Below are 12,599 nucleotides of genomic sequence, written 5' to 3'. Positions count from 1 at the left end.
AGTAACATGCCCTCAACGTGTAACGCGACGCGGTGTTACAGTACAACACTGGATAAGTATAGAAAACTAATGATATATTATGTATTTTTTAATCAAAATTTAATAATACAATAACAATATTGTAATCACTAATGGGTCTATCACCTTTGCAGTGAATCGTAGCCGTTAGTTAATCAATCATAAAACGAAGAAATCCACGTGTGCCAGGTGGACAGCTCAGGTCACTACGTGGCATGTTGTGATTGGATGAGTGAAACATCCGTTTTGGAGAATGAATAAATGTCAAAAGAAATGTGTTGTATTTTTTGTCGGTCAAAGAAAAAAGAGCGAGTAATTAGAGAAGTCGATATACATGATAGGAGCAGTGAAGTGGAGCCCACGCAGTGGAAGAAGCGGTGGAAATCCATCATTAAGGGAAGACAATGCCATCATTTGCACGTGTCTATGGACCACCACCACACACACACACTCTTTCCTTCCCCTCCTTTTTTTATTTTAATTTTTTAACAAATAAAAATTAATTATTTAATTATTATGGTACGTGTGTATACTTGAACACATAATAATACAAACTGTAGCCATAAAATCCTAACATGCATGGTAACCTCTCTCCCGACACAACCCAATACGAGTCTTGACCGATTGACAGAGAAATTGGACTTACTCTAATCGATCGCATTAATAAATGGATTAGCTTATTATTTAATTGGGCTAATTTATATACTTTTGTCCTAATCTTATTTTAATTTTTTTTGAAATTAAATAATTGAACTTGAAACTTAATTAATCATGTATGTTATGATAATTTAGCAGTATTTTTACTCCTATATAGTGAATTCTCAAAAATGCATGTACATAACTATAGCATCAAAATTATAGTTTTTGTAAATAGATGAGGGTCGGTCCGTGACCAAACATGTATCTGCAGGAGAAGAGGCGCTGCATGTACATAGATGAAGGTTCGGTGTGATTATTACAGCAATCGATAAGTTTATGCAAAAAATTCATAATCCAGACCGAATAGACTAAAGTTTTATTAATTTTTGTTAGAATTATAATTATAGATTACTATTTATCTTATTAATTTCATTAATTATAGTTCAAGTAGTTTTATAAATTAAATTATAATAATTATAAATAGTTCGCGACATTTTTGTAATGTAATCATCTACACCCGTAAGCTTATTTAGGGTTAGAAGCTTTTTGGGATTGGAAAGGTATGGTTGAAATGCCGTTCCCACCGACTCTTTAAACGTATATCATCCCAAACTTAAAAAAAGGCAAAGTGAAATGAGGTGAGACACATCGTAACCTTTTTGATGGAAATATATTTTATTTTCCAATTAATTTTAATATTTTTATATGTTTTTTTTATTTAATATTGCAAAAATAATAATAATAATTAGTTTCTTACGGATAACTGAAGGTCAAATTAATCAATAATTGCATAAAAGATAAAAATTTCACTGTAATTTCATAAAAATACGAATTAAAAATGTTTTTTTTTTATGGATGGCCCAACTTGATTATTATAATTTATTTTTTTACATATAGCTGATAATATAATTATATATATATTTTTTTAACTTTGTAACGATAAATATATATTTTCACTTATTAATAATTGAATTATATATAGAGTTAATTTAATACGAATTTATATGTTATTTTCATCATCATTAATTAAAATTTACATATGCTTGACATCTTGGTGATCTAATTCCAGCGTTTGATGACTCGTATCAACATCTTTGACGATCTAATTTCTCTTTTTTTTTTTTTTTTTTTTTTTTTGGAACAGAAATTCTCTATTCATTCTTTAAGCACATTACTAGTACTACTTTAGTACTTTTATTATTTTTCTCTCTTATTTTCTCGAGAAAGAGAGAGAAAGAGAAGAGTTAAGAATAGAAAGGGGAAAGGAATAGATGGAGGAAGGGGTTGGAAATTTGTCATGTCGTGTAAGGGAAAGTGGGTGCAAATGTACAGAGAAAGGGATTTTCTTCCCTTTTTATTTTTTATTTATGTTTAAATTTATATGCACCAATACATATATAAGAGTTGTACTAAAAATATATACACACCCACACATAGAGATATATATATATATATATATGAGTTAATGGGTGACAGTCAAAATCTCAATTAATTGAATTGATGGCACTGAAAGATCCTCACAACTTACCTTTTCTTCATTCCCTTTATGTATACATTCTTTATTAATGCTATATGTCTCCGTGCTCGCTTTTTATTTTTATTTTATTTTTTTTTTAAAAGGAAAAACACAAATCTCCCACCCCCCCTGTCATTTTTTTTCCCCCCAATTAAACAATATTTTTAAATTTTCAAAATTACATAATGCAATATTAATATAAATAACATCGAACAAAAAAAAGAAAAAACTGAATCCATTAAAAAATATGTTATTATTTAAACATTACATTGAAAAATCAAAACCTGAAAATTAAAATAGACACGTTTTTATCAACGGGGTGTGGATTCAATTTGGTTGCACAAAGTTAGAAAAAATATTGACTCTTTCAAAGTCTAAACGTCTCTTTCTCTTTTTATACTTCTTCTTCTTCTTCTTCTTATTCCTTCTCGATGTTTCTCGTTATACACACGCATATATACAGATATATATATATATATATATATAGAGAGAGAGAGAGAGAGAGGAGCATTTGGCACTCGCCTAAAAAGCTACACCTTTTTTTTTGTTTGTTTGTTTGTTTTGAACTTTTCTAGTGGGTTAAAAACCACTGCGTGTGTTGATCAATTGCGTTGGTCCAAGTGCCAAATGCCACTTACATGAATGGGCCAAAGTTCATTTTTTTTTTTGGTTTTGGTTTTCGGTTGATCTTATTTTCCCGCCAAGACAAACAGATAACGAAGAGGAGAAAGAAAGGACTAGACTCCAAAATTTTGAATTATCACATCATTATAACACCACTCTATAATGCTTCCTTCCTGCTAATATTTAAGATTTAGCAACCACAAAAATAATCATGTACTGTTTATATGCTTTTCAAAGTGGTCTAAAAATAATAATTTTAAATAATTAATTAAGTTAATAAATTTAACTATTTTAATTTTTTTTTTAAATTAAAATTTTAAATGAAACTAAATGTTTAAAATAAATAAAAGTAATAAATCCTGAATTTTAAAAATTAATTTAGTAACTTGGTTTTTTTTTTTTTTCTTATTTGTTGTTAACTTACTTATAATTGTATTCTAAACATTCCAATCAAAGTGGAAGAATGTGACATTCGACATTGTAACAAGCAAACCCAGTTTGTGGATTGTTCGTGCTCGGTTCAAGCTAAATGAATTTAGTACTATAACATGTTAATTTTTATTTATTTTATGTGTCGTCCCCAAGCTCAGAGCGTGTAAATTTGAGCTGCTTCTTGATGGGCTTTATTCATAATGTTGGTCGTAGCAAGGCCGTTAGATTTTGACCCATCATCAAATTACATCTGGGCTCTAATAAGTTCTTTGGGCCTCTCTCACATTTTTCTTGCATCAAGATCAGAATAATATATTTTTTAAATTCATTAGTGTTTTAGTTTAGAATTTATTTATGCAGGTGAAAGATATTAAAAACATCTATTAATATAAATGTATCTTTTTGATTTATTTTTTTAATTACAATGAACTTGATTTCTAGGCAGTTGACGTCAGAGAACACCAGAACGAGGGGAAGCACATCGGTAGACGCAAGCGTGACCGGTCGGGCGACAAGTGAAACCTCTTGGTAAACCTGGCACGTCCATCACGTGTCATCAGTGGACCCCACCGTAACACGTTCTTCGCACCTTGATCCACAATCATCACACGGCTAATCAAAATGCCCAGCTTCATCAGACGGCTCAGATTCATTCATTCGTTTCCGAACCTAGGGTTTTCCCGCACTTACGTATATATGCCGCACGGTTGGCTCTGTCCGGGTTGCGGTGCAGTTTGTTCTGCCCTCCCCTTTTGGAAAAAAACCAAAAAAAATTCCCGTTAACGTACTTCTTTCGCCGTCGGTTCAGCTTGGATCTCCGACGAATTTATCCCCGTTTTACCCCTGCCTCTCCTCTTTTATCCCCAAAAACACCAAAAACTCTAAATTAAGAGTTGTTCTCCTTTGAAGTGTTAGGTTTTTATTAACGAGGGGCTATATATTGATCTAGAATCGAAGCGGCGTGTTTGGTTCATTGTCTCTCTAGGGTTTTGCTTGAATAACGAAAGGAGGAGCAGGAGAAAAATCGAAAAAAAAAAAAAAAAAAGAGTATAGGAAAGTTAGATAAGAAAAGGTTAGGGTTTTTCTAGTGTTGTGCGATTTTCGAGATGGCGCAGATTCAAGTGCAGCATCAGGCACCGGTATCGGGGCCGAACGGTGGTGTGGCTGCAAACACTGGAGCGAACCAGTTCACAACCTCGCTTTATGTCGGGGATTTGGACTGGAATGTGACCGATACACAGCTCTTCGATTTATTCGGCCAAATTGCCCCGGTCGTATCTGTTAGGGTCTGCAGGGACTTGACCACCCGGCGATCTCTTGGCTATGGTTATGTCAACTACAGCAACCCACAAGATGGTTAGCTCTTTTTTCTCTCTGACTCAAAAATCGGTAGTTCAGTAAGCATTTGCATTCAACCCTAAATTCTCTGTGGAAGATTTTGGAATATTGTCAGTTATCGTAAATCATGTTGAATGTTTCATTTACATGTGAACTCAAATTCATTATTTGATGCATGTTAAGCTGATAAGCTCCATGTTTGAAGGATTTCCTTGTTGAGGAAACTCTGGAATAGGATAAATTTGTGTTCGTAAATTGTGTTTTATTTGGTTGATTTATTTTAAATATGTTGCTGCCAATGAGCAACTTTATCTTTTCAGAACTCTTTGATTATTAACCCTTGCACGATCTTTTGACTAGGGCAAGTGAGGGAAAGGAAGGGATGAATCTCCCACTTCCCATTTTAAATTAAAAGTTATCATTCGCCCAAAATGGAGGAAAGGGGAGAAATTATACAACGGACCCGGCTTACCACCTTAGGTTATTAAAGTGGGTTGCCAGTTCAAGTAGAATATGTCATCCCATTCAAATAAGATCTGTGCTATTTTAGATTTTGTTTCTGCTAAGGAGCAAGTTTACCTTTTCGGAACTCCTTGCTCATTAACTCGACACTATCTTTTGAATGGAGCAAATGAGGGAAAGCAAGGGACAGATCACTCAGTTTTCCTTCTAATGCTCATCATTAAAATGTATAAATAAAAGCCTCTCTAAGAGTTACAAAGAGATTCAACTATTTTCCATATCAGTCAGGACACTCAATTCCATGCATTAAGCAAAATCCGAAGGTGATGGCAACCTAGAGGGAAAAAAGCTTACGTACCTTGATGATAGATGCTACTAGGCTATTAGCATAATATCAACTTATACATATTATATGCCAAACCAATTTCATGCATGATACTAACAAAATTGTGGGGGATGGACCACAATTAGTTGGGTTGCTAGTTTGAGGGGGCGGTTGTAGATTTCTGCGGACTCTGTTGCTTGATAATGTGGATAAACCAATCCATGATGGAGGGAATGTTTTACTTCAATTCAATGGTGTTAGTAGACACGGTAACCTAATGCCAAGGTTTAATCATCTCTTTGTTTCTTATGTCATGGTTGTGATAATTGAGGACAAGATTTGACTGAGAGAGAGAGAGAGAGAGAGACAACAGAAGAGATAAACTCAAGGGAATTGTTGGCAGTAATAAAAGATTAATGATTTTTTACTTTAGATTTTCGTAGATGTAATTTTGCAGTGTTGAGGTGGTGAGCTGATCCATTATATAATTCCTTAAAAAGGAGAGGAATGAAGAATAGCTTAGGACTTTAATGAACTTGGTTCTTAGATTGCATTGAGGACAAGATTTGAAGGCAGAAGATATGGATTTGTGGGCCGAATTTTTGACATAAACAAAATAATTATGTTAGATATGGGGCTGAATGTTTGACACAGATAAAAGATTAACATTCATTAAACATACATATAAATTTGTAAGTTTCCTTAAAGCTGAGGCGGTGAGCTGGATCCATAATAATAAAATTGTGTTAAATTTTTACATAACATTGTCGTTTTGCACTTTAGAAGGTAACAGAAAAGCGCCCTACGTACATAGGGAGAGAAAGATATCTATCATGTATCTTTTAGGAAAAGTATATGAGCATGGATGGATAAATGGACAAGTAAAGGAATAAGATTCTGAGTCAATAGGAAAAAAAGGTTAAAACAAGTTAGGCAGAAGATTCTGATTTTTTCCAATGAGCGAAGCTCCTTTGGGCACATATTAAAGTATCTTGCTTATTGTCTAACCAAATATATTAATTTAAAAAAGTCATTAGAACTGCTTATAAATAGCAAATAAGCAATGTCAAACACTCAATATTTGATAGAAAGAAAATATTATCATTTTTACCATGTGGGTGCATCATTTTGTGAGGAAAAAGAAATAATATTATAAACAAGGCACCTAGGAGGTGCCACCTATATACAAAATATAATTTTGAATTTGTTTAAATTCTATTCTAGTTGGTGAGCACTTTATTAATGCGCTGGAATGTATTTTTTGACCTGATTCACTACCTCTGCATGCTGATGTGGTAAACCTTTTTCGTAATAGTAAATTCTGTTCAAATTTTTGCAAACGTTGCTGTTTTGCTCGTAGAATATTAGAACAAAAAAGCTACATGTTATGTAGGAAAATTCCCTCTGCTTTAACGAAGTAGTTATGTAGGAGTAGTTAGTGAATGATTTGCTTGCAGTAGAACTTGAGATAAAATCTAGATATGATACCTATAGTTTCGTAGATATCATATGTAAGCGTCTTTAAGAACTCTGCTTGAGGGTTTGATAGCATACTGCAACAAGAAAAATCAAGAAAATTCTTAAGGAACTTTTTATTGAGTAATTAGACTTGTATCAAAAGTGAGATTTAAGAGTAATTATCATCATAAGTGCCTTCTCAAATAAGGTTAGACTAAAAAATACTAATAGAAATATTGCTAGGAAAACTTCTATGAAGTAAACATAAACTAAATCCTAAAATTTGCATTCCCAAGTCAAAACAACTAGTACGGTCCCTATCTTAGGTGGACTATCAAGATAGTACAGATAGTTTGTAGATTAGCTAGAAATATAATTTCTCATCTATTTAAAGACTCAAATCCATTCTGCATCAATTAGTATATAGATTCTCAAAGAAACGAACACAGAAAAACGTTAAAACTTTAATGAACTTTGTTTATTAAACCATCATTCCAATTGTATAAAACAAGAAATGAAGTTTGTTTGTGCGTGCACACAAGTGGAAGAGTTATCAGGGAGAATGTTTTTTGTAAATTTAAAAAAAAAAAAATTTGTAAATTTTGCGTAAATATAATTTTATTTCACATGACCTTTTTTAAATGCAGTGCAATATCTTTATTGGCCGGCTAACCATTTCAGCATGCTTTTAACTGAGTTCAGGGTATAATTTCATTAAATGAGGAGGGAAAAAAGAAAGGAGTTCAAAACTTCAATGAAAGAATTTCTATTTTACCCAAAGCTGCTTGTTTTGCCGTTTTTGTTAATATCTTGATATGAATAATATAAGTTGACAATATTCTTTTAATTGATCACTTTCTGAATATTCTTATATATTTTGTTTACTTTACACATCTAAACCAAACAAAATACTATTAAAATGTTTTTTTTTTTGGGTTTTCTTAGTGTTTAGTTAAAAGGAAACATCTTTTTTTAAGCCCCTCTTCTTTCTCCATATTCCTTACCAAAATTTGTCCAAACATAGTGTTACTTCAAAAATAATTTCTCAACATCAATTCAATACTGTCATTCTCTGTTTTCCGAATCTTTAATTTTTGAACTGTTCCTGTTTTGGACACAGCTGGCATTGGTGTGTGGAATATTATGCTGGACACTAGATGCACATGTTGGAAGCTAGATGATCTAGAACTAGAGGATACGATATATGATGACGTAACTGGAAATACTTAAGCATATAGGTTGAATATGATAGATGATCCAGACATGTTGAATTTCTAGATTTTGTGTGATAAATATTTAAGCAGATACATATGGCTAATTAGTATCGTGGACATTTTTTCATCCAATACTAATATAATCTGCTATTTTATGTCCAAAAATCTATATTTTTGTTATGTTACATATCATCAGAGCTTTCTGAAAACTTCAAATAGTTTTTAGTATTTTTTATATTAACAGTTTCAAAAATCATTATTCATTTTCTGGACTTTTATTTAGCAATATCCATATCTTTAACTGTAAAAATTATCAAGTCAGATACTTATACCCTTTCTCGACACATGCATCAGCATCCAGCATGGTTGCAATCAAGTCATATCTGGATGTTTGTTTCTTCTATTGATAGCATGTTTTATCTTAATCAGGCCAGCATGTTTTTTTTTTAAAAAGGAAAATCAGGATGGTATTTTCAAGGGCAAATAAATTTTTAGAATTTTAAAATTTAATCAGATTTGTTTCAATCTATTCCGAACTGAACTTTCTGCTTTCTGACTTTTAGTGATGCATTTATTGAGGTTATTTCAATCTGAACTCTTGTGGACAACAGAAGGTGCATCCAACTAAGCCTTTTCTTTGTATGTAACTGTTGTGAATAGCTTGCAATTTACTTCATTTTCTGCGACTGTGTGGGTTGTTGGCTGTCCTATCTAGGATTAAGCAATAAATGCATTTATGCCTAGAGATATTGATGACAAAATTGCACCTGTTTTTGTGGGGATACAAAACTTGAGTCCAGTATTGTGGAGTATTTCTCATCTTTAATTCAGGTTTAACTCTTCTTTCTTTTTAACCCTTGATGCATTTGAGTCTGTTTCATGATAATTGTGGATTTTTAAGAAGTATAATTCCTTCTCTTAACAGTTCTAATCTTACATCATCTAGTGAGTGCTTTTGTAATGGTGTGTTCATTTGTTTGTAAGAAGGTGCTGCTACAGGATTATAAATTTTCTCCTCTCTCTTTCTTCTTAATGTTTTTGTCAGCTCTTTTATTTATTCTTTTCTAATGTTCTTTATGTGTACAGCTGCAAGGGCATTGCAGGTCCTGAATTTTACCCCATTACACAGCAAGCCTATCAGGATCATGTATTCTCATAGGGATCCTAGTCTTCGGAGGAGTGGGACTGGAAACATATTTATAAAGGTATTAACATTCTGTTTGTTAATTTCTTTTGGCATATTTATATTTTATTTTTGCAATTTATTCACCGAATCTTTGCCACATCTTGAGGCTGTCGCCACACTTGGAAAATTTTCTCATCTATCTAGTAAGTTGGATTAATCCTGGTGGAAATGAACTGACTAATATTATTTATTCCCCACGTGATTACTTAATTCTACTACTTGATCTGTCTTCCTCCTCTCTATTGGTTTGTATTTTGGCAATTTATTCACCCTGATTCTTTCACCCTATTGTAATTGGGTGCAGAATCTGGACAAAGCAATTGACCACAAAGCATTACATGATACATTTTCTTCGTTTGGCAACATTCTTTCATGCAAGATAGCTACTGATTCATCCGGCCAGTCCAAAGGCTATGGTTTTGTTCAATTTGACAATGAAGAATCGGCTCAAACTGCTATAGATAAGTTGAATGGCATGTTAATTAATGATAAACAGGTATATGTTGGACGCTTTCTTCATAAGCATGAAAGAGGGAGTGCTCTGAATAAAACAAAATTCAATAATGTCTATGTGAAAAATCTTTCTGAGTCAACAACGGATGAGGATTTGACCAAAATTTTTTGTGAATATGGAGTAATTACTAGTGCAGTAGTGATGAGGGATGGAGATGGGAAGTCAAAATGTTTTGGATTTGTAAACTTTGAAAATGCTGATGATGCTGCCGAGGCTGTTGAAGCACTTAACGGAAAGAAATTTGATGAGAAGGAATGGTATGTTGGAAAAGCCCAGAAGAAGTCTGAAAGAGAACAAGAACTGAAAGTCCGATATGAGCAAAGTATGAGGGAAGCTGTAGACAAATACCAAGGGGTGAATTTATACCTTAAGAACTTGGACGATAGTATTGGTGATGAAAAACTGAAGGAGTTGTTTTCAGAGTTTGGTACAATTACCTCATGCAAGGTTTGTGAGCTTTCTCCCTTTAGATGGAAGTTCTCAACATTTTAACTATTGCAGAGTTTGGTCATGGTAAAGATGACAAATCTTCTTGCTTTTCCTCTTTTTTAATCTTACATAGGTCATGCGCGATCCTAGTGGAATCAGCAAGGGTTCTGGGTTTGTGGCATTCTCGACTGCCGAAGAAGCATCCCGAGCTGTAAGTTGAAAATTTACGTGCCTGGCCCCATAAATCTCAGGAACTAACATTTTATTGCTCATGTACAGCTTGCTGAAATGAATGGTAAAATGATTGTTAGCAAACCACTTTATGTTGCACTTGCACAGCGGAAAGAAGAGAGGAGAGCAAGGCTACAGGTAAATTTATGTTGAAGTGCCTGGAAACTTTGGTTTTTCAGTTGCATGCTCTGCTCTTTTATGATTGTGTTTGCTTGAGTCAGTACTTTTGAACACTGCTCATTTGGAAACATGTTCTGTTACATTCAAGAAGATAATATATGTTGGTAGCTTTGTGCTTTTTATTTTTTCAGTATGTTAGGCTGCTCACCATTATTAGTATTAATGTTGTTGATGTCATGGATACTTGCGGAACTTTTATCTTTTTTTCTTTTGAAATAAAAAGTATGCTTGCGGAATTTTTCTTTTGTGTATATTTTTCTTATATTTTTTTCTGACCAGGAGGAAATGCTGTAGTCACGAAGTTGAATATTTTTCATACTTTCACTAAACAGTTCAATTGAATTTATGTGAAGTTGATGTTTGTTAGTATTCAAGTATTGCTGTTAATCATTTCATTTGCTTTATGCAGGCTCAATTTTCACAGATGAGGCCTATGGCTATGCCCCCTTCTGTTGCTCCTCGTATGCCAATGTATCCTCCTGGTCATCCAGGTCTTGGTCAACAATTCTTATATGGGCAAGCACCTCCTGCTATAATTCCTCCACAAGTAATCACAGTTGATTATTTCGGCTTTGCTGTTTTAAGTATCTGTTTGATCTTCTGTGCTAGATGTGTATTTAATTCATGTTTTATTTGTTCATGAATGCTGGTGCTTACATTATAAGTTTAACAAATAGTCAAAGTGAGAGTTGGATAGATTCAGGATAAATACATTCTTCCTGCATGCTAGGCATGAGGAAATGCACTTATTTTAGCCTTTTCGGATCCAATTTTTAATTGCATTAGAAATCTATGCAATCGGAAATTTTCGGTCGAGGTCGTTATTGTTTTTCTCCAAATGTTTTATCTCAGGCTGGGTTTGGTTATCAGCAGCAACTTGTTGCTGGAATGAGGCCAGGTGGGGCTCCTATGCCTAATTTCTATGTTCCAATGGTCCAGCAAGGTCAGCAAGGTCAGCGACCAGGTGGACGGCGTGGAGCTAGTCCTGTGCAGCAGGCCCAGCAGCCTGTCCCGCTGATGCAACAGCAGGTCAGCTGAAAGGGTTTATCTTCTTATTTGTCTTCTCATTGTTCTTGTCTTTGTTCTTGTCTAAGGGTCATTATACGTTCTTCCAGATGGTTCCTAGGGGACGAATGTATCGTTACCCACCTGGTAGGAACATGCCAGAAGTTCCGATGGCAGGTGTTGCTGGAGGCATGCTTTCCGTCCCTTATGATGGTGGCATGCCAATGAGAGATGTTGGGATGGGACAACCAATACCCATATCTGCTTTGGCTTCGGCACTTGCAAATGCAACATCTGAACAGCAAAGGACTGTGAGTTCCTGTATTAATTCTGTTTTATTCCCTTTGATTTCAACTATGCCTGAGCCATCTGTTTACATATTTGGTTTTGGTTTGGGTTATAGATGCTTGGAGAAAGCCTGTACCCTTTAGTGGAGCAGCTGGAGCATGATGCTGCAGCGAAGGTCACAGGCATGCTTCTAGAAATGGACCAGCCTGAAGTCCTGCATCTTCTTGAAGCACCTGATGCACTGAAGGCCAAGGTTGCAGAAGCCATGGAGGTGCTGCGGAGTGTTGCTTCACAGCAGCAAGCCAATAGCTCATCAGATCAACTAGCTTCTCTGTCGCTGAATGATTAATCTTGTCTCATAAAGACTTTCTGCAGGTTTGACCAGAGAGTTTATGGGATATTATTCTGCACATTCAAAACCCGACTTCCCATAAGTCTCTTTTGGTGTTTAGTTGCTTTTTCAGTGAGTTTGGAACCCGGACGTTTAGGATTCTAAGTTGCTGGTATTTGCAAAACCATTGACTTTGAGTTGTTTCGTTGACTTGCTTGCTGATTGTTACAGATGTCCCTTGATAACATTATATGATTGTTATCGGTCTGGGTTTTAGAATTCCAATTATAATATTGATAAAATGAGTAAATATTTATAAGGGGTGTGGAAAATTGAATTCAAAACTTCCTGCTTTAACCGAGCTGAGTTATGGCAAGTGGAATGTATGGTTGTAAGGAAATACGTACGT

General features: G+C 34.3%; 1 protein-coding gene across 1 annotated transcript; it reads left to right on the top strand.

Annotated features, from left to right (window-relative positions):
- Positions 1-3,712: 3,712 nt before the first annotated feature.
- Positions 3,713-12,522, top strand: LOC110818706 (polyadenylate-binding protein 2-like). Its single transcript, XM_022047664.2, has 9 exons — positions 3,713-4,585; positions 9,113-9,231; positions 9,517-10,173; positions 10,289-10,366; positions 10,435-10,524; positions 10,976-11,113; positions 11,419-11,595; positions 11,682-11,882; positions 11,975-12,522. Exons 1-9 carry the CDS (start codon positions 4,336-4,338, stop codon positions 12,206-12,208), a joined length of 1,944 nt encoding a protein of 647 aa, XP_021903356.1. The 5' UTR covers positions 3,713-4,335; the 3' UTR covers positions 12,209-12,522.
- The last annotated feature ends 77 nt before the right edge of the window (positions 12,523-12,599 follow it).

Source organism: Carica papaya, chromosome 1, assembly GCF_054855325.1.
Source record: "Carica papaya isolate Zhongbai chromosome 1, ASM5485532v1, whole genome shotgun sequence".
NCBI classification, from domain to species: domain Eukaryota; kingdom Viridiplantae; phylum Streptophyta; class Magnoliopsida; order Brassicales; family Caricaceae; genus Carica; species Carica papaya.
This window is presented reverse-complemented; position numbering and strand designations above follow the sequence as displayed.

What these genes read in the sequence shown, in the direction of transcription:
- LOC110818706 (XM_022047664.2), top strand. Translation starts at nt 4,336, where the DNA reads ATGGCGCAGATTCAAGTGCAGCATCAGGCACCGGTATCGGGGCCGAAC. An exon ending in CTACAGCAACCCACAAGATG is followed by an intron (nt 4,586 to 9,112) that starts GTTAGCTCTTTT and finishes TTATGTGTACAG; the next exon opens with CTGCAAGGGCATTGCAGGTC. An exon ending in TCCCGCTGATGCAACAGCAG is followed by an intron (nt 11,596 to 11,681) that starts GTCAGCTGAAAG and finishes ACGTTCTTCCAG; the next exon opens with ATGGTTCCTAGGGGACGAAT.